The following is a 26,650-nucleotide window of genomic DNA, read 5'->3' as shown; positions in this document are numbered from 1 at the left end:
TTTAATAAATATCTTTATTTGTGGATTGTTTTACCACATGGAAGGTTTCTACATAGTGTGACTCTGGACCAAGGCCTATGACCAGAGGCGGACTCACTCAAAAGGAAATTGAGGAAAATTCTGGCCCTTTGAAAGAAACTACGTCTGCAACAGAGTATACCTCATGCCAGGATTTGCCCAGTATACAAATATTGTTTCACACAGAGCTACCAAGCATGTATGGGCATATGTTGTTTTGAAATATCCAAATTTTCCTGTGCGCCAGAACATTTCTTCATGGAAGTCAGGCACTTTATTTAAAGTTTAACATGTCTCCACCAAACAGGTAAGATAATTCTCCTCTTCCTTGCAGGTCCTACGCTGCTCCAACTGTCCCCTATTGTGACCAACCATCTTGTCACAGCCAATTGTCCTCCTCATGGCACGGTGTGGTGAGCTTAGCTTCACAAGTGTATGAGCAACACATCTGCCATACTATTGTGCCTGCAAGCCTTTGTCAGTCCGGCAAGACTCTGGCTTAGCTATGAAGTGGCACCACAGCATTGGCGGAAAGTCTTTGGAGCAGTCGACTCTTAACAGCACCCTGTGGCACCAGGAACCACTCGAAGCCCTCTCCGATTATTCCAGGGGGTGCTGTGTCACTTGATGCCAGGCTGTGAGTGATTGACACTAGAACATTGAGGCATACTCCATCAGCACCTCCAGCCTGAGACTTACCCAAATGTTGCAGTGCTAGGACCCCCTTGATGTTGACCTTCACCTCTGGAAGTAGCCGCTGGAGGAGCTGTTTCATGGCAGAGATAGTGCTCTTCCGGGACTCAGCAAAGGTGGCCCCACAAGCAGTCACAGGCAGGTGGTAGCTGCTCTGAGTAGACATCATCACCCACATGTCCTCTGCACTACTGGTAAAGGTGATCACAAATCTCTGACTGACCACAGCATACGCAGTCTCATGTGGCAGTAACAGCGGATGGCTGGGGTGTTCGTGGAATTGCAGTGCTAACTTAATGAGCGGGTGGATGTCGGGGGCTCTTATGGAGAGTGTGGAGGTCCTGTCCCACCAGGCGGCCTGAAGGGACTCAGAATCTGCTTCCTTGGTTGTCTTTAGGGTACCACCTGCAAGGGAACCCAAAGCACAATGAGCCTTCTCATGGAGCAGCAAATCACCAAGTGGGACCAGAGACCACATTAGAGTATCAAGCAGAAGAACCTCACCAACATCAAACAAGCAGTAAGCACTATGCACAGGACAGAATGTGTGAAAACAATGAGTAATAGATGGATTTGAACCCACTTTAACACTATTCCAGCAAGAGAGCAGCCAGAGACAACACTGGGACATCAAGGAGGAGAGCCAGCAGATACCATATAAGTGTTATAAATTACCAAGGCCTGTCATGCAGGGGGGAACGCAAGAGAAGCACCATGCATAACTGTCACATGCGGAGAGAAACAGAACAGAAACGAGAGTGCCCTGCAGGAATGGAAGTACATTACAATGTGCGAATGTTTAGTAGGACTGACAAAGGCACAACATTAAAGCATCAAACAGTCGAGAAACCTAGAGATAACAACTGAGAAACAAGAAGGAGGAGAACAACAGAGACATCACAGTTTCAAGCTGGAAACTGGGAGGAGAGCACACCAGGGGACAGTGCAGAGACAATGTATACCTTTCAAGAACAGACTAAAAGATGTCAGAAAACCAAAGAAGTGAGAGGCTAAATTACAAGATGGAGAATAACATCAGAAACAATATCTGCATGCCAAGGAAAGATGAACTTGGTAACTTACAAAAGTTTTAAGCAATAGAGACAATGTACGCCCATCAAGCAAAAGAGTCTAAGAGACCCTGTCAGAGTGTCAAGCAGGAGAGAGAAGTCAACAAAGTAAAAACAAAAGAGCTAACCCAAACCACATTGGCATGTTACACAGAGGTGAGATCAAAGGAAGATGACAGTAAAACAATATGTTAGAGTAAAACAGAACAGTGATCCCAAACCTCGTTGGCATGTTATGCAGATGAGTGGTGAGGTCAAAGGAAGATGACAATTAAAAAGCAACAAGAGCTTAAGCAGTAACTTGGCCGTCTGTAAGTATAACTGTAGCAGGATTCATTTCATTTTCCATCACTTGCCACTTCTTAATCTATAGCAAGTGGCTGCTTATTTGGGCATGGCCTGGGGGCTGGGGGTTCTGAGTTCAAACACATGGGTCTGGACTCTCAGGATTCACAACAGAGCAAGGTTGCCAGTGTGATCTCAGCAGGGAACATCTAGTGCATCCAGGAGGGTCCATGCTCCGGAACTGACAGGACAGTGAGGACCGCATACTTCAGACCTGTATCTCGCACCTCTCATTTTATATCTTCAGTTGTGGTCTCATTCAGCTTTGTGCTTCCAGCAAGAAGGCAACACTTCCCATAAAATCGCAACCAGGCTTGTCAACCACGAGGAGAGCAAGAGAGGCACCACAGACAAACGCCAAGTGAGGACAACACAAGAGAGACAAAAGGCCATGTAAGTTTGCTAAATAGAAAAAGCTTGCGGGCTGGGAAGCGAAGCCAGACCCCTGAGGGGCCTGCGACAAACCCCTACTGGGGGGGGGCGGGCCAATGAGCGCGCACCGGGAAATCACCGGGCACGGATGGGGCTGCTTGGTTTGAATGCCTCAATGGGCAGGGGGCCCCTTGGGGGTGCACCAGGACTTAAGGGCCCCCCAACAAGAACATGTGCTGTCACCCTACCCCTCTCCATCCGAAGTCTTCCTTCTTTAACATCCTTCAGGAAAGCCCTTAAGATCTGGCTATTTAATAAATAGTTCACTGGCTCGCTTCTGGACTGTTGGTGCCAAGACACCGTTTGGTATTCGTGCGCTGTATAAATCCTAATACCATAACACCGTTGCCCCACCCACACCTGAAATGCGGGCGTCGCAGCCGCATGCAGAGGAGGTGCTCAGGCTAGGCGGAGACAGGACAGAGGGACAGCAGTCAGAGCTGAATAGCCAAAGAGGAACCACTCAAACCTGTGTCCTTAGGATGCCTTATGGCAGGCGCACAGGGAGCAGGCTACAGGTCAGCATGGGGTCAGCAGAGGGCAGACACGGCACTTGCAGCCCGGGCCAGGCATGAGGACCACCCACAACACATGGCAGCAAGGTGTAGCCTACAGGCCGCAAAAGGGTTAGACCTCCTGATAAGGGGCATTCGCTCAGGGGGCTCTCGAAAAGGTTGTGCTGTTAAGGTTAAGCAAGAAGGCAGGAATGACATGATTGTTTTAAATGTAACTACATGTTTGTGTATGACAGTATGTAAATAAAAGCTGCGGCCTTTCGCACCATCACCGAATTGCGTTATTTGTGAACCTAAGGGAAGGTGGGGTGCATGGGTTGCATGTTTGGGGCCAGGAGGTTCCAGGGTCATGCCCCTCCTGGGAGGGGTTTGAAGTACAGCCAGTGTTAGAATGGCAAGCAGGACAGACTTAGAAAGCAGGTGAGAATCCCAGAGAATACATCCAGTGTCAAGAAACAAGGGGACATCGGGCAATAAAGCACATTACAGAGCATATCAGAGCATCCAACAAGAGACAGACCCAGCAACCTTGGAGAGAGTCCAGCAAGAGAAAGACCTAGACATGGTGACAATCTCACAGTTTTCACCTGGAGACTAAAAGAAAATATCATTCAGTCAACCAGGACACAGACCCAGCTACGAAAATAAGTCTATAAGCAGGAGACAGACACTATAAAAATGTCAGGGCGTTAAAGAAACAGACCAGAGGCACACACAAGTATCAAGCAGTAGAGACAATTTAAGTCTATCAAGCAAGAGACTAAGGAACAAAGCCAGAGCATTAAACAAGAGAGATGCCAGAGACAACATCAGTGTCGAACAGGAGAGAGATCCAAAAGACAATGTTGGTGTGTTAATCAGAGGTGAGGTCAAAGGGAGATGCTTATAAGGACAACTGCAGCAGGCTTCATAGCCTTTTTTCCCTCTGCCCTATTCCCAACTTTGTTTCTGGCATGAAACATTTTCCATGAGGACTACCTTGGAGGTCTGTCTGAAGCTGGAAACATAGGACTGGTTGCTCATGTTTCACACCAGAGTAAAGGTACCTGTGATCTCAGAGAGGAAGACGAAGCGGATCCAGGAGGGTCCATGCTCCTGAACTGCCAGCAGGCTGCGGGCCTCACACTGAAGACCCGTCTCCTCCTGCACTTCTCGTTTCATGGCTTCAATGATGGTCTCGTTCAACTCCATCCTCCCAGCAGGAAGGTACCACCTCCCGTAACACTCCTCCTTGGCTTCCTGTATCATCAGCACCTCCTTCTGGAAGACACAGGAGAGAAAGCAGATGACGACAATCTCTTGCAAAAGTAGTTCTCAACCTTTTGACTTCTAGCGACCCCCACTGAACGATTATTTGAATCTGGAGATCCCCCCCCCCTTCACTGAGTCATTACAGGAAGCCAGGGAATCCGACCTAAGCACCGATGATTTGAACCACAAAACAATACACAACAAATACAGAAAAAGGCATTCATCAAACAAATACACAAATGATGACACATTTTATTTAATTTGCAAACAAATATAAAAAAAAACAAATAATAGAAACGTTGGAGCTTTTCTAAATTCAACTGAGGCCACTCATCGTCCATACTATAGTTCGTTTGATGCACCTGCACTGCTAACAAATCAATCTGAGGATATTAATTACATTTTTAGCCTCCAATTTCATATTCCTTCACATTTACAGCAAGTTTTGAAATTTTCAGTTGTACATTTAGCTTCTTTATTTATATACACTTTATTAATCTGATAATATTATTTAATTTTCTAAGCAGTCGCGGGCCCTCTGCGGAGGATTCGCGGGCCCCCAGGGGTCCCTAGATCACAGGTCTACAACAATAAGTGACACTGTCCCTGCATCTATTAATGCACAACTGTCATGCATAGTGATATGATTTATGCCAATGGAGACATAGCCCCTGCGCCACACCACATAACTTATTATCAGTGCATAAGAGCCTCACTTTTGCCATTAAAGATAGTCTGCTTGTGGGTGGGCGTGGTCTCGTCGAGCAGCAAGATGGCCGCTCCTTGAGTGTGCTCTGCCGGCCGAGGCAAGATCCTATAAGATCCCGTCCTTAATCTGCACCAGCGGTGTCAACAACGTCGGAAATTGAATCCCTGACGTCGCGGTGAACAGATTGATACCGCTTTAAGGGCGCTACAATCACTCTGCGACGTGGCAGCTAAATGCCGCGAAAGGCCCGGCACCGCGCTTGGCGGACTGTGCACTGAGACGGTGAATACATCGGCACAAGCCTCAGCCACTATCTGAGGGGTCTTCCAGGAAACATGGTATCAGCGCGGTGATCCAGGCGAACTTCCTGCTGGGCGGGCCGGGCGCAGTGCCGATGACTCGGAGACGATATCGTGATTCCTGTGCCCGTGAATTGTGAGGCTGCCATCTTAAGGTGCGGGATCGAGGAGTGAAAGCAAGCCTGGCACCGTAGTAGAGACTGCCTTTGGGACGCACAATGAGGTGAAAGGCAGTGCAACGGAAGCGTCCTGCACCAGCTTGTGAGAGTTGCCCACTGTGAGGATCCCAGCGTTGGACAGAGGTAACGGGGGGAGCCGTGGAGGAGAGGGGACCGACCTGACTCGCTTCGTAATCTGGAGCTGGCGCGGGCCTCCCCTCTTGGGGAGCCCCCTTGACGCGCATAGTGCGGGCAGCTGATGAGCTGCTGGCCCTGATTAATGAACGGCAGACCGGGCATCGGACAGCAGTGTAAGCCTCACGCACTATCACTCCATAGGCTACTAGGGCCGGTGTAAGAAGAATTGGCCGTGATCGGGAGTGATACCCATGTGTGAGGCCTAACAGCATAAAGCGACCCTGTACATTGCTGTGGGATAGGTGCGGCCACCCCCGCTGAGTTATCAAGTGCTCACAGACCAGGAAGTGGGCAACAGTACATGTACAAGATTATTACACTCAATAGAGCCTGAGCCTGCAGATGTAACGGGAACCCTTCCTACGCCCAAATACCAACAGCTCTGCAGCGCTTGGAAAGAATAGGGGCTCTTAGCTTCAGTTGTGGGAATTATCTAAGGTTGAGGCGTCCGATCGTCCAGGGTTGTGCGCCCTGCTGTGAGTTGAGCAGGTGGAGAAGTCTATTGGCAATACGGTTCCAGTGCTACAGAACAGCACAGAGATGGGGGAAGACAGATACCAAACAGACCCAAGTTCCACAATAAAAACTGATGATAGGTCGGCCCCAAACAGGTCACGCAGTAACTCCTTCACAAATGTCCCCATTTTAGCAATGGCCGTCGTCTCAGGAATTCTCAGTATACGAACGTTGTTACGCCTGGATTTGGCTTCTAATAGTCATTTTTGGCTCTGATCAGGGTCAAAACCTTGTCCATTTGTAACAACTGTTCTTTGGCCCCCACCTGAAAGTCATGTGTATCTGAGGAGCAGTTCTCTAATTGGTCTAGCCTATTTTTGTGCGTGTCAAAGTGTTTCTTAACCTGGTCCACTTGTGAGGTAAGTGCGTCAAGTTTAGTGTCAATGGTCTTAAGGCTGGACCTCATTTCCAGCAGAAGAGCACGTAGGTCTTCATCGCGGTCTTCAGTATGCCCTGTGGGAGAGTGGTCTCCTTCACCTTCTGTCCCAGAGTCTGTTTGTCGTGTGTGTAATTTGTTATCGAATGACAACTTGGGTCTGTTTGGTATCTGTCCTACAGGCAGAGATCCCTTATGCGCTATTGTATCCAGCAAAACTAAAGGTCAAACACGACGGCACACCCCATTTTTTCACTGACGCCAAGTCAGCGAGGAAGTTTGCAAAGCACGTGGTGGGGAAGAGACGAAACACTGGAGCCAAAGGACAGACGAGTCCAGAGAAGAAACTCAGTGACAATGACTAAATGTTGCCTATTATTGATGCTCAATTGATCCATAGATAATGGATCATGAGAAACTAGCCTAAGTCAACAGACAGTGGGTTCACCAAATTGGTGAGCCTCAACAATTTAGAAAAGAAAAATGCTTTTCTAGAGTCCCCTCACTCACCCAGTGTTGCCCCTAGGTGACATGCTTCATCATTGGGGCCATCCCAAGCATCTACTGCTTGGGGCGTGCTACGACTTGCGAGATTTACGTAGGAGCACTTTTTTGTGTGAAACTATGTGTTGTGCAGTGTTAGGGGAGTGGTGTTTGTGTTAGTTAAAAATACCTAACTAGTGAGTTAACAATTTATTCCTACTCCTACCTGGTAAGATAAAAAGGGGTTAATAACAGGAAAAATATAACTGTTATGTGGTTATATTGCCTATTATTTTGTCAACATGTTTCGAGGTATCCCATAACCTCTTCTTCAGGACAGCATGGGATCCAGCCCCACGTGTACCACTCCGTGCAGAAACCTAAATTAAGGTGAAAAAATAGACTAATAATGTGCGCCTATTGAGCGCACTTGGTTATATACATAAGGTTATTGATGAACACGTAGTATCTGTATTAGAGAAAAAGAAATGCAGGTTAGAAAAATACATCCTGCCTCAATGGGCAGGTGCTGGTATTCGCGTTTTGGCACACTCATCTTGTCAGTGCCTTTCAAAATAAAATAAGAAAGTGATCTAATGTTATTAAAAAGGAACAGTTAGTAGTGCTTGTTTTCATGTTGTTATCACACAAATCTCCAGTCTAGAGAAAACGGAACTGGTTACAAAACACCACCTTTTAAAAACCACCACCTTTTAAAAAACACTCATCTTCCTGGACAAGCTTCGTGACAGTAAACACACACTCAACATGTAACGTTGTACAAACATATAGACATATAAACATAATTATATGGTAGCACTAATATGCCCCATGGTCTGTCTGGGTGGAGGGGCCTGTAGGACCCTAAAAATGAAGAGAGAAAAGTGGAAGAAACACCAATCACGTTAGGATTAGAGTATTTTCTCTCTGCTGGATCTGTTTTAAATAACCACCAAATCGGGTTCCTGTTAGGAGAGAAAACGAGGTAAATCTTACTGTTCTCGGCATCCCTCCGTGAGTGTGACATGTAAGTCCCAGGCTCGACCACATATTAGCGTGTCTCTGCCTCGGTGCTGTTTTTATATTCTGTAAATCGCCAAATCATGTTGGCATTGTTGTTAAAAGACTAGTGCATGTATGGTTTGAAAACTTGATTTTGGCACAATGCGTGCGCCATTTTGTGGGTGAGTGAGGGGACTCTAGAAAAGCATTTTTCTTTTCTAAATTGTTGAGGCTCACCAATTTGGTGAACCCACTGTCTGTTGACATAGGCTAGTTTCTCATGATCCATTATCTATGGATCAATTGAGTGTACTTTAATGATATAGGAGGACGAACCTAGCCTGAACCTCCGTCTCCCTCTTATTCTGACGCCTATTATTGATGTTCTGTTTTCCGTTACCAACTTTTATGATTTTGCGTGCACATAGGCACTGCGACACAGTTCACCCAGTTCTTTGCTGGACCAACATTGTTTCAACCAAGTATGTCAGGGTCACGAAGCATAGATGTTAAACGTGCACCGCAGATGCATTGTATATCTCTTGGCCTCCGGGCAGGGCTGTAAGCCAGTGACACCACGCTCCCGGGGAGAGCTCCCACGATCTATCACCAGGTTTTGACCTAGGACAAGTTGTTGTTTGTTTTGTGAGGGTGGGTTTAATGCACAACCTAATTGGGGGGTTGGGGGTGGGAAGGGGTTGTTACAGTTGGTAAGTTGGACTGGAGAGCAATATACACTTCTACAAAAAAATGCTACTATAACTTACACACAAGATGACCATAGCATAGAACAGTTGGGTGGGCCAGAGCTCCAATTGGGAGCACAAGTAACACAACATGCACAAAAACAGCATAGGCAGTCAGGATTATGTGTCGGATTTATGGACATCGTGAAGACATGACTAATGTTCGATTTTTAACTTGGAATATACGTGGGCTGAATGATTGTAGAAAGACTAGACTAGTCTGTGCCTATCTAAATAGACATCACACAGATATATGTAGGATACAGGAGACCCACCAAAACAGTACGTCGCATGCAAAACTACATCACAAGCACTGGAGATACACCTTCTCCTCTATTTATTCTAATTATGCAAGAGACGTAGCAATACTGATCCGGCAAGGACTAATTTGGAAAACTATAGAATCACAATTAGACCCAGATGGCAGGTTTGTGATACTTTGCGAGCTATTGGGGGGGGGGGGGGGGGGGGGTGTAAAAATGATGCTAGTGGAAGTCTATGGTCCAAATGTAGACTGTCCTGAGTTCTTCTGAAATGTATGGGCAAAAATTCAGCTTATAGGATGTGACACGATAATATGGGGTGGGAATTTTAATACTGTGCTAAATGACACACTAGATAGGAAAGGAACATCTCGCAGTTTGCACCCTAGCGCAAGCGAGGTCCTAAAAACACTGACACATGATGGAGGATTGATAGACATCTGAAGAACTAGACATCCAGAGCTAATGGCGGGTACGTGTGTGTCAGCGTATCATGGGGCATGGTCGCGGTTAGACTTCTGGCTGGTGTCACGTGACATCGCTGCCTGGACCTCTGATTGCACACATTACCCCAGGACGTTGTCTGATCATGCCCCTTGTCTGCTGCAAGTGACGATCCCGAACACCCCACCTCAGATGTATAGTTGGAGACAGGCCCCGAATGCCCTACTTGGCTTTTAAAGAGGAGATACATAAGGACATTGAAGACTTTTCTGATATGAATACTGGTTCTGTGTCCACGTACGCGACATTATGGGAGGCATTTAAAGTGGTGGTGCGGGGTAAGTGCATATCACGACATGCGGGGTGCTTAAGGCCATCAGGAGCACGCTGGGCTCTCTAGGATCTCGTATCAGGGAACTGGAATCCGACTATTATAACGTAGAAGACCCTACAATACTGCCTAGAATTAGGGAGCTAGTCTCTGAATTTGAAAAAGAGGCAAAACGAGAGGTAACATTTCTAGGAAAGTACACACAAGCTAGGCACTATGGGGAGGGTGACAGGCCTGGGAAAACCCTAGCCAATATGCTGCGAACACCGCGCACAACTGCATATATATCCGAAATTAATGGTGGCGAATCCACTGTTATAAGAGGCCCATGTGAGGTTCTCGAAGAATTTACAAAATACTACACCAAATTATACACAGCCACCCATCGAGGGGTGCCGGAGGGGCTTCAGACATTTTTTGAGTCTATAGAGCTGCTATGGCTGAGCAGGGCACACAGGGAATATCCAGACGAGCCCTTCACTACTCACGATATACTGCAGGTGATTGGCAGTGTACCTGCAGACAAGGCCCCTGGATCCAATGGGTTAACTACTGAATTCTATAAAGCCTCCGCGTATTTGCTAGCGCCCCACCTGCTGGCGGTATTTCAGGAAGCTCGAGATACTGGTGAGCTCCCCCCTTCAATGTGTGATGCGATAACCCTAACGCTGCTGAAACCAAGAAAACCCGGCCAAGAAATGGACTCTTATAGGCCGTTATCTTTAATCAATATAGATGGAAAAATGTATACGAAATACTGGCCAATAGGTTGCAGCCCTTGCTCCCCATGATCGCAAGACCCGATCAATCCGTGTTTATTCCCGGCAGATCCATGGCCCATAACCTTTGTACCTTCTTCACTGTGCTACATTACCTAAACCCTAAAAGCAAGGCGCTTGTGGAGTCCCTGGATGCCACAAAAGTGTTTGATGCATTGGAATGGCCCTATTTGTTCACCATATTGGGGAGGATGGGACTCAGTCCCAACTACATAGCTCTGATCAAACTGTTGTACACAAAACTGTTGGCGAGACTGCGCATGAATGGCATGATATCAAATTCCTTTGCTATATCTCGCGGGACACGGCGGGGTTGTCCCTTGTCCCTGCTCTTGTTTGCCATAGCAATGGAACCTATAGCAGCCAGGAGTCGCCAACATCATGCAGCTAGGGGGTTGGGGTTCAGCACTAGGGGGCTACTGATTTTGTTATATGCAGATGATATGACGCTGTATATAAATGACTCGGAGGTCAACCTCGCGCCTCTACTTAGAGGGATCACAAAATTTGGTGGCCTCTCAGGCATATTTATAAACTGGTCCAAATCGACCTTGTTTCCTCTCACGATGGCAACTAAACCTTTTGATCAGGAATTCCCGCTGAAATGGGCGAATGGCCCGGTCAAGTATTTAGGCATCTGGTTGAGCTGTGATGAGCAAGAGCTATGGAGTCTGAATTATCTCCGTGCTATCGCCTGGCTAGAAGGGAAGTAGCGGTGTGGGCCAAACTACTGATTTCTCTCGCTGGCAGAATAGCCATAGCGAAGATGGTCGTGTTGCCCAAATTTTTATATCTATTTATCAATATACCACTTCCACTGACCCCGGCGTTTTTTAACACCCTTCGGTCTCTCATGATCTCCTTGGTCTGGGCAGATAAGCAAGCACGCGTTACCTGGGAGATACTCACTCTTCCCCTTACGCAGGGTGGGCTGGGGCTCCGGGCATGCGGCTTTACGTGTATTGTGCACCAGTGCAGTTTTTGCATTTCTGGTTACACCCCGTCCCATTTCAGCCTCATGTGGCTGTTGAGGCGAACATAGCAGCCCCTGTTCCTCTTCAGGTAGCCATCTATAAATAAATAAAACAGGCCCAGGGATGGTATAGACACAGTTGAGACTCTACGCTGGGCCTGGGAAAGGCTACGCATTAGGGCTGGCCTGGAGATACTATAAGCCCCATCTGCCCCATTACCTTACAATCCACAACTCCCAGCTATCGCTGATGATGGAAGCATGGCACTAGCTAAATCAATGGGACTCGAAACATTCGCGGACCTATACTCAGAAGACACGTTCTGTATTCCACCGGAACTTTGTTAGGAGGGCCCGAAGGAATTCTCAGCACTTTTTCTTTATTTCAAGATTAGAGCCACTTGAAGGCAAATGCATTCCTCCTCTCCAAAACCCCCTGAACAGCTACCAGTGCTTGAACAGTTGATAAACACGACAGGTCCCTGCAGACTTATAACAAGGAGGTAATGCTCTATGCAAACCACAGCACCCTTAGTCATACCCAAATCCCAGCAAGACTGGAATGTAGAGCTCGATAGGCAGGTGACGGATGACAAATGGGTTTTCTGCTGTGGCCAACTCCAGTTACTCTCACCCAATTATAAATTGAGATTAATACATTTCAAATATTTACATAGGTTCTATAGAACCCATAGTCAGCTATAACGCATGGGGTTAAAACCAGATTCAATATGCTGGAGATGTGGGTATGCCCCTGCCACCTTTTTACATATGTCCTTGCACTGCCCACTCATTGCCGCCTTTAGGACTGCCATCTTTAGTAAGAGTCATGATATACTGGGGACGCCCAATGAACCGCATACGGTCATAGGGCATCTATGCTATGTTGAAGACACTAAGACCGAGCACCTTAAATGACATGCTTTACTACTCTTGATGGCTAAACGCAGGGGGTCCATACATTTGGGGTAACAAAGGGCGCCTGCGGTAAAGGCTTGGATTCAAGACGTCCCATTTAGTCATACTCAGCTGTCGACTATTTGGGAGCTGATGCCTGCAACCTCCAGGCCAAAAGGTATATCGGGGCCATTCCTGGACTGGCTAAAAACATTGCAGAATGATGTGTCAACCCCTCCTGTTCAAGCTGCAGCTGACACTACACAACCACTAGAAGCACATGCAGAAGCACGCTCAGATTAGTTCAACTACATTAGTTGGCTGATGAACCTTGACTTATGCAGGCTGTACATGGTAGGTTATGGGGATGCATGCAGTAGTTGGGAACCTTGCTATGCCATGTCTGCCTTGAAGTCCGGCCCGCTATCTTTTGCATCTTACATGATGATATGTGATATGTATCAAGCCTCCTGTCTGTTTTTTCAATAATGTATTTTTTTGGTGTTGTTTTGTTTTCTGTTTGATTGATCACACATTTTGATTAATGCTGCACTTTCGATTCTCAGATTTGATAACGTAAACTGAATGTGTTCTATTAAAATGCCAATAAGTAAATAATTTTTTTTTTAAAAAGGTAGTCTGCTTGCAAATATTAGCTAATAGCTACAGCACTATCATACCTCTTATACCACAAGAGCAAGTATTTCTGATGGCTACTTTTTCCTGCAGATTTTTCACCTTTTAAATTGCTTAAGGCACCTGACTGGATCCAGAAAGCGTTAGCATAGCTGCATCTCCAGCAACGGCTCTATACCAACTCTGGACATTACTACACAAGCCTATATTCAGGGCCACAGTGTGTTCTGGCATCAGTTCCTTTTCTTCAACCCCTTCTAATGCATAAGTGGCTCTACCTCTAACTTCAATTTTACCAAATTCACCAGAATTTTTAGGTAAAATGCTCCTTCTTGAACTTTTGGGGGTTTCATCCCTCTAATAGCTGCACGAAGCAGCAGTCGGTTTCAGACATAAGGTCTACATTTTGTGGCTGGGCTACACTCATGAAGTGTCAGTCTGCAATAAATGTGCTCTCATGGAGACCATGTCGTTTATGGCCAGGGCTCATTTTGATATGCAAGTCCATTCCCATTCAGCCTAGTGCAGAGGTCACCTAAGAGGGAGTCTTCCCTTATGGGTTTCTCTCATCAGAAAAAAACAGCAAAGAAAGTGAGGTTTTCTTCCTCTTTCAGAAGTGGATACCATTCTTGGAACCGATCTTCCTGGCACAAATGTCCAAATGATGATGATGAATAGGATTTGTAGAGTGCACAGATGCTCCGTGGATTGTACCAGTGCTAGACTTTTCAGGTAACACTTACAGCTGAGCAAAGAGCCATGATTTCAGCCTCTTATTAAAGATCTGCTCTGTTCTTGCAAGACGGAGGTCCGGGGTAGTTTATTTCCAGCAAAAGGATCCAGAAAGAAAAAGGAACGACCACCTGTCCTAGACCAATAGATCCTGGTAAGCGTCGCCAAGGGCATATTAGATGACCAGAGTTTCCTAGCACGGCAGTAAAAGTGAATTCTGGTGGCCAGATACCTAGGGTCTATCTGATGTAAGGTTCTATAAGTATGAACTAGAGCCTTAAACATAATGCATTTCCTCACAGGGAGCCAATGCAAAGTGCAGAGATGTGGGGAAACCTAGGATCTCAGAGGGAGATTGAAAAGCAGCCGTGCAGGTGCATTCTGAAATACCTGGAGCCTTTGGATTACAAGGTCCGGCAGTCCAAGGTACAGGACATTAGCTTAATCCAGCCTAGATGTGATAAAGGCCTCAGTTACAGTTTTCCTGGCTCGTGCAGACAAAAGAAACAAAAACTTTTCAGCATGCGAAGGAGACCTAAACAGGTCCCTACCACAGACCTAACTTAAGGAAGGAATAAGAGCTGATTGTCAAACTTGAACCTTACGTTCTTAACCACATCTGTTTGAGGGAGTAGAGGAGGGGCTCCCTCAGGCCAGCAAGCCACCCAGTTAGGGAGCGCATCCAAGCCAAAGAAGAGTAGTTCAGCATTGCACAACAGCTGGCTGTGGTGTACCCAGGAGAACACTGTAGTCAGGCATGGTCCGATTTAATCTGGGGCTATGTCTTCGCCTTTAATAAAGGAGAAGAGTAGCTGAGTGTCATCCACGTACGAGACTGTCTTGGCACTAAAGGATTCTGACAAATAGGCAAGAGGGGTAAGGTAGACATTAAACAAAGTGGGACTAAGGGAAGAACCTAGTGGGACCCCTACTGTTATGGCCCTCCTTCCTGGTGAAAAAGGAGGGGTCCAGGCCTCTTGACCTCTGTTCTCTAAAAACGATTCCATCCAACTCTGAGCAGAGCCCTTCACTCCAATCATCCGAAGATGATGAAGAAGGACAGAGTGTGGAAGCGTATCAAGGGCCGCTGATAGATCCCATAAAATCAGCACAGCCTTACCACCTCTTTACAGTGTACATGTAATATGCTCAGAAATCTCAAGGAGTGCAGTTTTGGTACTCAGGTTCGGCCTCAAACCCAATTGACTGGAGTGTAGGACATCATTACACTCCAAATAGCAAGAGAGCTGTTGATTAACAAATTTCTCCAATAGCTTTGCCAATAGCGGGAGCGGAGAAATAGGCTTAGAATTCAATAGGGGAAGAATATTTGCCTGTTTCCAAGCAGAGGGCACCACCGCCATGGCTAAGGAGTCATTAAGCAGTTTGTTAACCAATGGGTTAATCACTTCTGCCCCATAATTAACAGCTCTATAGGACAAGGAACTATTGGTGAGCCAGATTTAAAACTCCAGATAGCTGAAATTGTATCCGCCCAAAAAAAAGAGAGTTAAAGGAAGAAAAGGAGCATCCAGCAGCCCGTCACTTTCTTAGGGAGGATTAAGCTAAAATCACCCAAGGAGGATTTAGCCAGACTGGATTGGATTTTGAGGATCTTGGCCTGAAAAAAAAGGCCAATGTTTGTAGCACAAGCAGGAGGTGCCATGTATATTTTTTACCACCTTAAACACTCCTCAAGATGTGTTACCTACTGCCTTAATCTTATCCTCATAAAAAGCTTCTTGGCAGACTTAACTGAAACATGATATTTCCTAAAGGCCGCCCAATAGATGGCTTTATATTCCATCTTATAGCTCTTGTACCAGCATCTCTCTGCCTTTTAACAGACCTTGTACTGAAGAAACTCTGACCAGGGTTTTCTGTGCTGAAGGCCGATGCCTCATAGGTGGCAAGCTTACTGTTAGGCGTTGCTTGACATTCTTAAGGTTGCTCTTTCCCCCTAAATATATCCTTGGTGAAGAATTCTAATTCATTTAAAGTCAACAAATTAAACTTTTCCACAGCGATACCCTCGCTAAGTTTTAAAACCCTGACGGGCTATGATCTTTCCTTTTTAAAGGCTAAGTGCAATACCATGACTGTAAATTGTGTCTCTGTGTCTCTTCATGAACCTCTGTTGCAAGGAGTCAGGGCAAGTTAGGATCCAGAAGATTCATTCTGACTAACTGATTTAACAAATTTGCATAGCTCCTACCACACTAACGAGGGTCTCTAGGTGGTGGGGCAGTTAGTGCAAGGTCACAGGCAAATCGGTAGAAGGTGAGGCTTGTCTGATAATATCCTGGCTGATCTGGGACTAATGAGGGTAAGGAAACCATACCGCCAACTGGACCTGGAGCATGGGTCTGTCGCCATGCTTAGGCGTATAGCACTTATGAACCCCTCAGACTGTCCCCCATCCACTGACTGATTTTTTTAAGGACACCACAGCTTCAAAGATTTGTAGTGCCATATATGCTTTCATTTTCACCACCAGGAAGCTTAGGCTTGTCACAAGTAAATAACAAGAGGGACTCCCTCATTGGTGTTGTAATGACACCTCGTATTTCAGGCCTTTTAAGTGTTGAAGAGGGCTCCAGTCCCTCCCTTCCCCACCAAGTGACACAGAGATCCTACAAGTGAGGAACGAAAGATAAAAGCTGTAAGTGTATGCCCCCCCCCGCCCCCCCTCCCTGGATTGGTTCCACAGCCTTCACTGCCTGGTGTTGCCACCATTGTCAGGCTCTGCTGGTGACTTACCTGTTCATTGAGGATGACCGCCGCAACAATGTAAGTGACGTTCTTTCTTAGCTTCACAGGCTTCAACTTTTCAGGGGCTACATTGTACTTTGCTGGCTCGTCCAGGCCCTTGCCATCCAAAAGCATTTCAAGCTCATGCTCCACCATCGGCCAGGCCATATTGGAAGGCTACTTCGGAAGAACGTCTCCCTCTTCAGTACAGTGCTGAAAACGAAATGGACATAGTTACGGCGTGTAGAGAATCTACTTCTCAAAATCCTTCTCTCCAGACCAGTTCACAGTATTGGCTAGATACTGTCCTGACAACCCCCAAGGTCCCTCCATCAAGCTTCAAACTAGTGCTGCTGCCCATTTCACAGACCCTGGGAGCCGATCAAGGGATGTTCACTCAACTAAAGATCGGAGCGAATAGGCATCGGTGAGAATAGTCATGGCTCACTTTCCTGCTATGCTTTCTCATAGTAGGCCATCATGCTCAGTGCTCTGTCATGACGAACTACCAAGCTGTGCCGTGTCAAATTTGACAGTCTAATAGTCAGTTGTGAACGAGTGCCTTGCTCATCACAGCGTCGAAGCAGAATGCTCCTGGTAAGCACACTGTCATAATGGATGGAACAGAGAGGGCCAGCTATCAAACTCACCACTTAGTATTTTGCTCAGCACTTCCAGCACTCTGTTCTGGAGTAACAACATTTGGGTATCTACTGGCACTCTTCTGACACTCTAGAGCTGCAAAAGGCCAACACCTGTAAGAGCCCTTTCTGGAGGGACTATCCCACTCATCTCCTCGCCACTACTCTCTTAGGTCTCTTGTCTATGCCCTACTTTTCTAACTTCAGCCAATAAAACTGATCAGTAAATTTTTTTGTTCCTAAGTTCTACGTGCTACAAGGTTATTTCCACCTTATATCACTCTGATGTTGAAGTACGAAGTTCCATCAGGCTGTATAATACTACACCTTAGCTGTAGAGCTGTGAAAAGCAAAAACGATTATAGCAAGCATTATTTAAAATCAATTTAACGTTATTTTGCTGCCATACATCACCCTTTCTACATAAAAGGCACCCACTCAGAGCAGCATTTTGCTCTCTTCCTCCTCTAGCATTCCACAGTGGCTTTTAAGATGGATCCTTTGTATAGGAGAAGCTATGTTACTACCCTGACATTCCATTGTTTTGGACCCGGGATTTCCCCGCCAATAGACTCCATGCAGCCTTCCTGTTGTAGCTCCTCCTCTGGAGTCCATCCGCTCCACTGGACCACTCTGCCTCGGCTCTGCGCGCTGACTGAACTCCTCACTCTCTGCCTCCTTTCTCAGTGTTTATTCCATGGAGCCTCCCCTGCTCACTTTCCCAGGTAGGTTAGACTTTTAGCCATCCTCTGGAGAGACCCATCACAATCACACACGGCCTTCCCTCCCACACAGGCTTCACCCACCTCCCATGGGATACATTTCATTTGGGCTCCTCTTGAATATGATCATTGATGTCATGGTTGTACAGCAAGGAAGTTGAGGTCATGTTCTGGACACTCAAATCATACCTCTGAAATTCTCCGCATATGGAGGGAGTTGCCCTCTTGAACTCATCTTCGCCCTCCCAACCAGCAAAATGCCACTAATAGACTTCAATAGGATCACACAGCTGAAACCCTTCCTCACCTTCCCATCGTTTTATTCTAATCTTACTAATTTCAATAGGTCCACTCCCCGAAAACTACTCAATCTCAGCCTCCGTAGAGATTTAAAATTTGAGAGGTATGTGAAATGGTTTAATCTTTAGCACTAAAGTGATTAGTTTGGTAGTCCTGCACCCCTGAATTTCAGAGATGCTACCTTTTTCCCAACTCATCTAATGCTGCATTGTAGCAACAACAGAGAATAACAATATACCACACTCCACATACAATTGGTCTTTTGTCTTCTCAATGCAGGCAAGGGCATATCTTATCGGGTATAAATGACTTTACATAAGCTGCACCAATTATTTGTGCGGAACAGACAATCAACGTAGAATGCAGAGTAGAATCAAAGTAAGTGGAGGCTAGGCTGTCCGCATTTTAAAAATCAAAAGGTCGGTCAGTTCATACACATTAAAGTAAGAGCACAAATTGGAAGTGTCTATGGAGACAAACAGAACTTTAATGATAGCACCTCCTTACAGGCTAAAAATAAGAATGACAAGAATGTAAAGAGTGCTTCAGGTGTTGAGTAGCCAGCTCTAGTTTAGCAAGTTTTTACTAGTGCAAGCTTTCACGATGACCCACATCATGCACGAAAAGCCTAAGGAATCCTGCTTTTTTGTTTTTTACTTTGCAATATTTTGGAGGTTTTTATTTTGTAGTGGAATTTGTTTTCTTCAAGTATCAGAATGCAAATTTAAAAAAGAGGATAATGAGTGACAGAACACGGATGGAGTTCAGATAGTGGTGCTTTAAATTCTCCTTAGCTCAAAGTCTTTTCTACGCCTAATTCATATGATTTAGAATGAATTCCTAGCAGGTCTTGATTCCTACTCACAGCTTTCTTCCACCGGCCTAATTTCTGTTCTTTATCTCACTCTTGCAGGCTTTTTTTCATCTATCATTCCTCCTTCTGCTACTTTTTGCCTCTAGCTTTCTTCTTTGTACATCTCCCTTCTCGAATTCTTTCTCGCTTGATCTAGGTCAAAGAATCTGATGATGAGCAATAAGGGCTGGTGCAAAAAAGCAGGATTCCTTAGGCCTGGTTCCCAAAAATGGGTGCCAGTGCCCATCATCTCCACAAATCAGTCACTGGTCAAGGCTCCCAAGGTACCTTTACTTCCTAGTGCTGGTAATGCATCAAGAGTTCTAATACTCTCTCCTTGGATAGACTGCACTCTGAAACAAAATCTTCAGTAGTCCGACTGTCTAATCCATCGTGACAAATAAAGACAAGTGCTACAGGATCACCCACACACATTTATTGTGTGCCATGCCTTGATGAGCTGTAAGCTAAAGGGCATTGATAAAAAAGGAGGCTCCTTCCCTACCACCAGCATGCCTTTCTCCAAATACTTGTCTTATTGTGGCAGTATATAGCTCCACTACTGCTAACTACATAGTGCTTGGAGACTTAAATCTCCATTTAGAAAACACCAATTGTGAGGTTACCAATATACTTTTTTTTACTGATCTAGCAGCAATCCAACTACCGTCCCTACTCATAAACTTGGTCACTTACTTGACCCCATACTTTCTAATATGATGGAATCAATAGCAGGGGACCCTTACGAGGTCCTTTAGGTCAGACCATAAAATATTTCCATTTAAAGTAAATTATTTAAAAAATCAAGATGCTACATCTTACCACAATAAACCAAAAAGAAATTGGTCAACAACAACTATTAACGCTTGGGAAATTGTTAACAAAAACAACCCCTGAGATGTCAAATTACTTAGACAATAGATATAACAGAATTGAAGAATGGATCCAGACTGCCTCAGATAAACTAGCCCCTAATAAGCAACATAATGTCCCAAGGAGGGGAGTGAAAGCACCATGGTTCTCATTAGAACTTATAGAACTCACAAAACTAGCTACAAAACAAGAGTGAACATGGAGGAAGAATTATGATGCTACTGAAAAAATTAATTACAAAATAGCAATAAAAAAGTACCACCAGGCCATTAGGAAGACGAGAGCGGACTTCTTTGCTTCTAAGATAAATAATGCTGCCAACTCCTCTAAGGAATTATTCAATATGGTAAACAGCCTGATGAAATCAGCAATTTAAAAAACGGGCCCCCGCTATCAGAAATAAGATGCAATAAACTGGTCAACTTTTTTGAAGAAAAAGTAAATAAGATTCTCCTCATGTTAGGAAAAAACAATAACGTCAATAGGCCTCTGGTCGTACAAAAGGGGAAATGATCTTAGTTTCCAGAAACCACCTATGAAGACACAAAAAAAATCCTGAAATCCTTAAAATCTGGATCTCCTCTGGACCCGGCGCCCCCTGATATATGGAGGGGAAAGCAGTGATATGCGAGTTGACGGATATGTTTAACTGTTCACTCAGCTCAGGAACAGTGCCAAAAAAATGTAAACACACCTTTGTAAAGCCTTTATTAAAAAACACAATTAGCCAGGCAAGGAGAGTTACATTTCTGCCTCCTTTTTCTGCCTGCCTCTCTATCTTTTTCTCTAATTATCGATAGGGGGGGGGTAGCTAAACAAACGTGACACAATGTCTCAGGACACCAATGTATAAACTGCGCTTGGGACAACCCATGCTAACCATGTAACAGAATTGCTAATGTGTTCTTGCATAAAAAAAAAAAAATTTAAATGTTGAAATAAACGTAAAAAAATAAATAAATAAACACAATTGTCCGACCCTGATAAATGTGAAAATTACCAGCCAATATCTCTCCTGCTGGGACCAAGCTAAGTCCTGGAGAACATGCTAATAAGAGCCTTTCCGCATATTTAGAAATCAACAATTCCTTTGATTTCAATTTTAAACTTTATTTCGGTCATAGACCATAAAAGTCAAAAGTGGAGTACACAAGTCCAATTAAGAGTACAGTTAATAATGAGACCTCGTTTAAAACTTAATGTGGGCTCACTTAAGTGAGAGCCTGACAAGTGACATCAAATCTGAAAATGATGGGCTAATAAATAAAATTATCATATTTTAGATATAAAAATATTCTCAACTTTAAAAATGACACCCTCAAATTCAGACACTATGCTTGGAGCAAGGGACAATACCCGGATCGACAAGTTTGTGCTGCAGGAGTGATTCTCAGCCAGTAGGGGTTGAGAGCGAGATAACTTTGCGCTGGATCGGCCAAACGCGCTCTAGAAACTCAGCAATCACAATGGTGGACGAAGTGTCAACCCAGCAAATTCTCAGGGTGACCGTATACCGGCGCACTCCTATCAAGTGTACAAAGGGGACGATCCAGTGCTGATACTACTTCGAGTAGAAGGGACAAAAAACTGATGATCAACAATGTCTTACATCAATCACAAACCTGTTGCCAGGAAGGAAGTAGCACTGCAACAGCCCTGCTTGAGGCCACAGAAGGGCTAAAAGCCATCTTAGATCAGGGTGGGACCGCTGCTTTGATCCTACTGGATCTCAGAGCGACATTTTATACAGTGTCGCAACAGGTATTAATCACAGGAGTAAAGGAGATCAGAATTTCTGGAACTGCTTATGTGGCTAACTTCATTTCTGTCTAACAGAACTTTTCAAGTCTGAGAGGGAACTACTCGGTCCCACATCTATTCACTCAGTTGTGGGGTCCCACATCTATTCACTCAGTTGTGGGGTCCCTCAAGGGTCCTCACTGAGTCCAACGCTGCTCAATCTGTATGTTATCGAATTGGAAGAAATCATACACAGTTATGGTTTCCACTTCTGTATCATATGCTGATGATACTCAAATTGTCATTTCCCTCTCCCGTCAAATAACAAACTCCTCAAACCCTATTAACGGCTGCCTTAAGCATGTTGTATAGTAGATGGCAGCAAGCAGCCTTAAACTTATCTGGGAAAAAACGTAGGTGCTGGTGGTGGGGAAGAACCCTTCGAGATGGGTAGAATTAAACTGGCCTGCTTACATTTGTGACCATCCTACCCAAAAATCAGAAGTCAATAGCCTTGGCTTTTGGATTGATGATAAAACGGACACTCAAGCAAAACAATTGACATCAACATGCTTTGGCTCACTAAGAGTCTTTATAAAATTGCTTAGGTGGCTACCAGACACATCACGCAGATAAGTAATACAGGGTTTAGTCATCTCCCGACTTGACTACGGGAACTCTCAGTACCTGAGCAGCCCGAAGTCAGTTTTAAAAAGACTTTGTTATCCAAAACACCACAGCACAGATACTATTGAAGATTCCCAAGTGCCAGTCTGCCACTACTGCCCTAGCAAGCCTTCACTGGCTGCCAGGACTTAAGAGGATACACTTTACGGTACTGTGTATAGCCCACAGAGCGATACATAAAAGAGGTCCGAAAATGATTCAAAATCTTCTTACTCCTTATAGCCTTGCAAGAATGCTGCGGTCCAACAATCAGCACCTCCTCGTAGTTCCAAGGATAATGAGGGTCAGGAGTGGCAGGAGGTCCTTCTCCTTCCTGGCACCTAAACTGTGAAATGCTCTCCCTCTGAACCTAAGACTTACCGAATCTGAATTAGCTTTTAAGAAATTGTTGAAAACATTTCTGTTTTAGTCTACACTTCCAGCTGTAGGATATCTTGTTGTAATAGCGCTGGGAAGCCCTATCGGGTGGTTAATCGGGTAGCTACACGCTTTCCAAATTACTGTGAATAGAATAAAGTATACCTATTCCTCTTACCCAAGTTGTGTCCTTACTGGAAGCAGGGTTTGGAAGTCAAAGGCCATCCAGCTGGATGCTGCCATACACCATCTCCAGACTCAGCAGCCTATTAGTGGAAAGACTGATATTCTGTGGTGGCAAGCAATATACGGAGCTATGAAAGTGTTTTCATTTCTCAAGCTCTGTATGTAATGTGTGCTGATTAATTATACTAATAAAGCCTATTTACACAGTACATAAATTGTGTTTTTCGACATAATAGTTGGTGTTACTTACAACTAAATTCAATGCTACTCATGTTAACAGCCTTGGAAAATGAAAGAATAAGTTAAAACCTGTACGGCTCCACACTTACGCATTCGCAGGATCAATGCAGCTGTGTAAATAAACCACTAAGCTATTTTACTAGGACTGGAACTTGTGATCTGCAAGTTACTCAAAAGATCTCTGCAAAAAACTCAATTCGCTTTTTTACTGGAATACCTACCAGTCCTGGTGCAGCTCTAAACATTTTAATCAGCTGTAGCACTATGGCCAGCATCATGTACTGTGCACATCTGCACACTCAAATGTTAAAAGACGTGGAGGCACACTGTAATGTGTTTGTCCAATTTTGGTACAGTTATGTGGTGGTTGCCACTGATGCATCCTCAATTTAGGCTGTTAGTGGTGTGAGAAAACTGCAGTTCTGACTTACTTTAGTTGTTACAAATATTGCACATTGCAATATAAAGTGTCCAGCATTGCTCAGGATTTAATATTGAAAGTCAGACTCAGATGACCACTGGTTATTGTTGATTAGCATGTGTGTAGCTCTTAATCGGTCACTACTATACCATTGCAGTGCTTTTCGATAGTTTGGAGGTAAGCCCTTACTGCAGAGATCTCTGTGTAACAGGCTGGTCGCAGGTCTGCATCATAATAAACAGAGGGTTTTGTATCTGCTACAAGCAGTGCATGCACCCTCCAGGTCATAGGTCCGAAGAGCGACCACCGGCGGCAGATCGTTCTCCCACCTCGCCGTTAAGACCTGGAACACCCTCCCCATCCTCCTTCGGCAGACACAGGACCTACTAACCTTCAGGAGGATACTCAAGACATGGCTATTCGAGCAGTAGCAGCAGCCATCCCCCCCCCCCCCACCCCCGCCAGCGACATGAAACCCTCACGGGTGAGTAGTGCGCTTTACAAATGTCCTGATTGATAGGTTTGTTTTTAATTAGATATCTAAGTAGGTTAGTGTTTTATTGCAGACATTCTTCTGTAACCCACAAGTCATATGTTCAAACACTGGCAAAATGGTTTAGTGTTGCTAGCTGGAAGCACCTGCAAGTAACATACAAAGCATGATATGGAATCCTTTTGGGCACTTAGTCAATTTATCACTCTATTCGGTTTATAAAATCAGTATCACTAGCTTGGTTAGTAATTAACACCAATGATTAAGTTGCAAACCATTTAATTCGTATTCTGTGGTATATAAGTGAGTAGTACAATTACACATACATGTGCAAACATGTACGCCTACATGCGTACAATAGATGCAATGTGTGGTCAGTAGTCATGTTATTTTCCTTAACTAGCTTAAACTGAGGAAATGCACGTTAACAGCCATCCACTATTGCTCTATCATCACACACATTTTCTTTAAAAGTCTTTTCTAATTTTCGGAGCGGTTTCTGTCAAATGCTTTCATCCTCAGTTTCTTCCTTGGCTACTTTGTGCAGTGACGCTTCTTGGATACTTCCTCCATGGGATACTGTATCAGGAGGCAGTGGTGGAGCTATGTCCAGATGGAAACAGTTTGGCTTGCTTACCTGCTCCTAGATAGCCTACAACACTTACAAAAATAATTAATGATTTAGTTTTAATCTGTTCCAATCCAAAATCCTGGATTGAGAAAGAACTGTTTAAATGCTATTCAGCGGGCAGCAGCTCTGCATGGCACACACTTTATGTCCCTTGGCACTGCCATGTCCCTCTGAACAGCACAGTGGGTGCAGGCAGGGCGCTGGGAGCGTGCTGCCAAGGAAAACCTGCCAGCGAGTTTGTGTGCTGCAGAGTACACTGTACTCTGCTGCAGGCACATTAAGACTCAGAGGTTTTATATGGCCTTTCAAAACGGTGACCACCACATAACGCACACGTTTCTAGTGTAAGTAACCACCTATCTGGTTTACCGGTATAATGCCCCAAGACCTGATGGACAGACATAAAGCTCGGCAGCAGGCGTCTTAACACCCTGAACTACCGTGGGATCAATAAAAGAAGCTAGCTTTACCAACACATTCCCCCTGTAAATCTAATTGAGGGCAAATAATGTATAGGAAATGACCGACCATGGGCTGATGGACACCGACTCCAGCCGTCGTGACTCCTCGCCTTTCTGCCACCAAAACAACCTCGCCCTAAATGTGAGGGCTCCTGTGACACAGCTGTTTCATTTTGATACTGGCAACCCTCACTAAACGTAAGGGAGTTACAAAACGCGGGTGTTGTTACCTCCGCCTCTCATACAGAAGACGTTAAAAATCAGATTACTTCTGCCTTGCTTTCGAAACTATAACTAACATGAATAAATGAAGGAAATTAGGTATTCGGAAAGGTAAGGGTACAGTCAGTGACAGCATAAGAGGAGGTACGGAGGACTCTTCATAGCTCTCTGACACATCCCGCGATTTGCTCAACAACTAACACGCCCCGGAAACGAAAGCCCTTCCCTGTGCTGCTCGAATAAGCCTCCCAGCCGCTCCGGAAGTGAACACCGGTGCACCGACTGTCAGTGTTGCGGACGGACTGTGTAGTTCTCGGAGGAGAGCAGGATGCCGTCGCGCAACATTTGTTGCATCTAAAATATTGATTTGAGACATTGGGAAAATATTTATGTAGGAACTGTGGATTATAATCCAATATCCACCTGGCAAGAATTCTATTCTCTTAAAATTGGCAGCTCTAAAATGTTTATACCCTAAAAGCAAAATATCTGACCATTGTTTAGGGAACATTTTGCAGTCGTTGCTGTTGGGATTTTAAGTACAAAATTCGGGATCACTTGATCCTGCATGTTTTGATGAAAAATCTTATACCAACTGCCACTTCCTAAGAATGTACTCTTAAAAATAAGTGTCAACACCTGCTACAGAAAAATTCCCTAGGTCTGGAGAATAACTCCTCAAGAAATTCATATTACGGGCAAAGACTAAACCCACTCTCATTCCCTTATAAAATAACCTGATCCTAGGTCTTCCATGTGTATTTTATAATAAAATTAGCTATTATTTTAAAGCCCAGCTCCTTCCATTGTTCATTTATTGGGCCTGATATATGTAACCCCAGGCTCTTACAATCCTTCAGCGAAAAAAAAGAAGGCAGTCTGAAAAGGCGCTTCAACACCTCATCAGGGGTAGCAAGCGCTATATAAATGCAAACCTTTTCCCTCTTCTATCCTTCTCAATCCAAATAACAGACTAACATATCCACCACTCATATTACTTTCATATTTCACTATACTAATTCACCACTAATCCGTTATGGGCTCCGGAGTATCGTGCTACTCGCCGAAAAAGTGCTTCAATGCCTAGTCAGGGTAGTAAGCGCTATATAAATGCAATTACAATACAATATATCCATAGGGCTGAACGGAATTTAACACCACCCTCCCCGACTCCCTGATCCCCGCCCCCCCATCAGTTGCTGTGGT

At 44.9% G+C, this 26,650-nt stretch overlaps 1 protein-coding gene across 8 annotated transcripts; it reads right to left on the bottom strand.

The window, feature by feature from the left end:
• NUDT18 (nudix hydrolase 18) lies at positions 1 to 25,666 on the bottom strand. Of its 8 annotated transcripts, none has more exons than XM_085633823.1 (5): positions 25,290 to 25,659; positions 22,969 to 23,056; positions 16,627 to 16,830; positions 4,120 to 4,333; positions 1 to 1,116 (listed from the first exon to the last, which is right to left on the bottom strand). In XM_085633823.1, the coding sequence occupies exons 3-5, from the start codon at positions 16,783 to 16,785 to the stop codon at positions 518 to 520; spliced, it is 972 nt and encodes a 323-aa protein (XP_085489949.1). In that variant the 5' UTR covers positions 16,786 to 16,830; positions 22,969 to 23,056; positions 25,290 to 25,659; the 3' UTR covers positions 1 to 517. The 8 variants fall into 8 exon arrangements, with proteins under 8 accessions (XP_085489949.1, XP_085489948.1, XP_085489947.1 ...); XM_085633822.1 differs by having other exon boundaries at positions 3 to 1,116; positions 22,969 to 23,079; positions 25,290 to 25,644; XM_085633821.1 differs by lacking the exon at positions 22,969 to 23,056 and having other exon boundaries at positions 3 to 1,116; positions 25,290 to 25,666.
• Between the last annotated feature and the right edge of the window lie 984 nt (positions 25,667 to 26,650).

Source organism: Triturus cristatus, chromosome 11 (genome assembly GCF_964204655.1).
Source record: "Triturus cristatus chromosome 11, aTriCri1.1, whole genome shotgun sequence".
Lineage (NCBI taxonomy): Eukaryota > Metazoa > Chordata > Amphibia > Caudata > Salamandridae > Triturus > Triturus cristatus.
This window is presented reverse-complemented; position numbering and strand designations above follow the sequence as displayed.

Excerpts from the sequence above, each read along its gene's own strand:
- NUDT18 (XM_085633821.1), bottom strand. The coding sequence starts at position 16,785 with ATGGCCTGGCCGATGGTGGAGCATGAGCTTGAAATGCTTTTGGATGGC. Across the intron at positions 4,334-16,626 it reads CGGTCATCCTCAATGAACAG|AAGGAGGTGCTGATGATACA; the intron begins GTAAGTCACCAG and ends TGTGTCTTCCAG. Across the intron at positions 1,117-4,119 it reads CTTCCTCTCTGAGATCACAG|GTGGTACCCTAAAGACAACC; the intron begins GTACCTTTACTC and ends GTTCCCTTGCAG.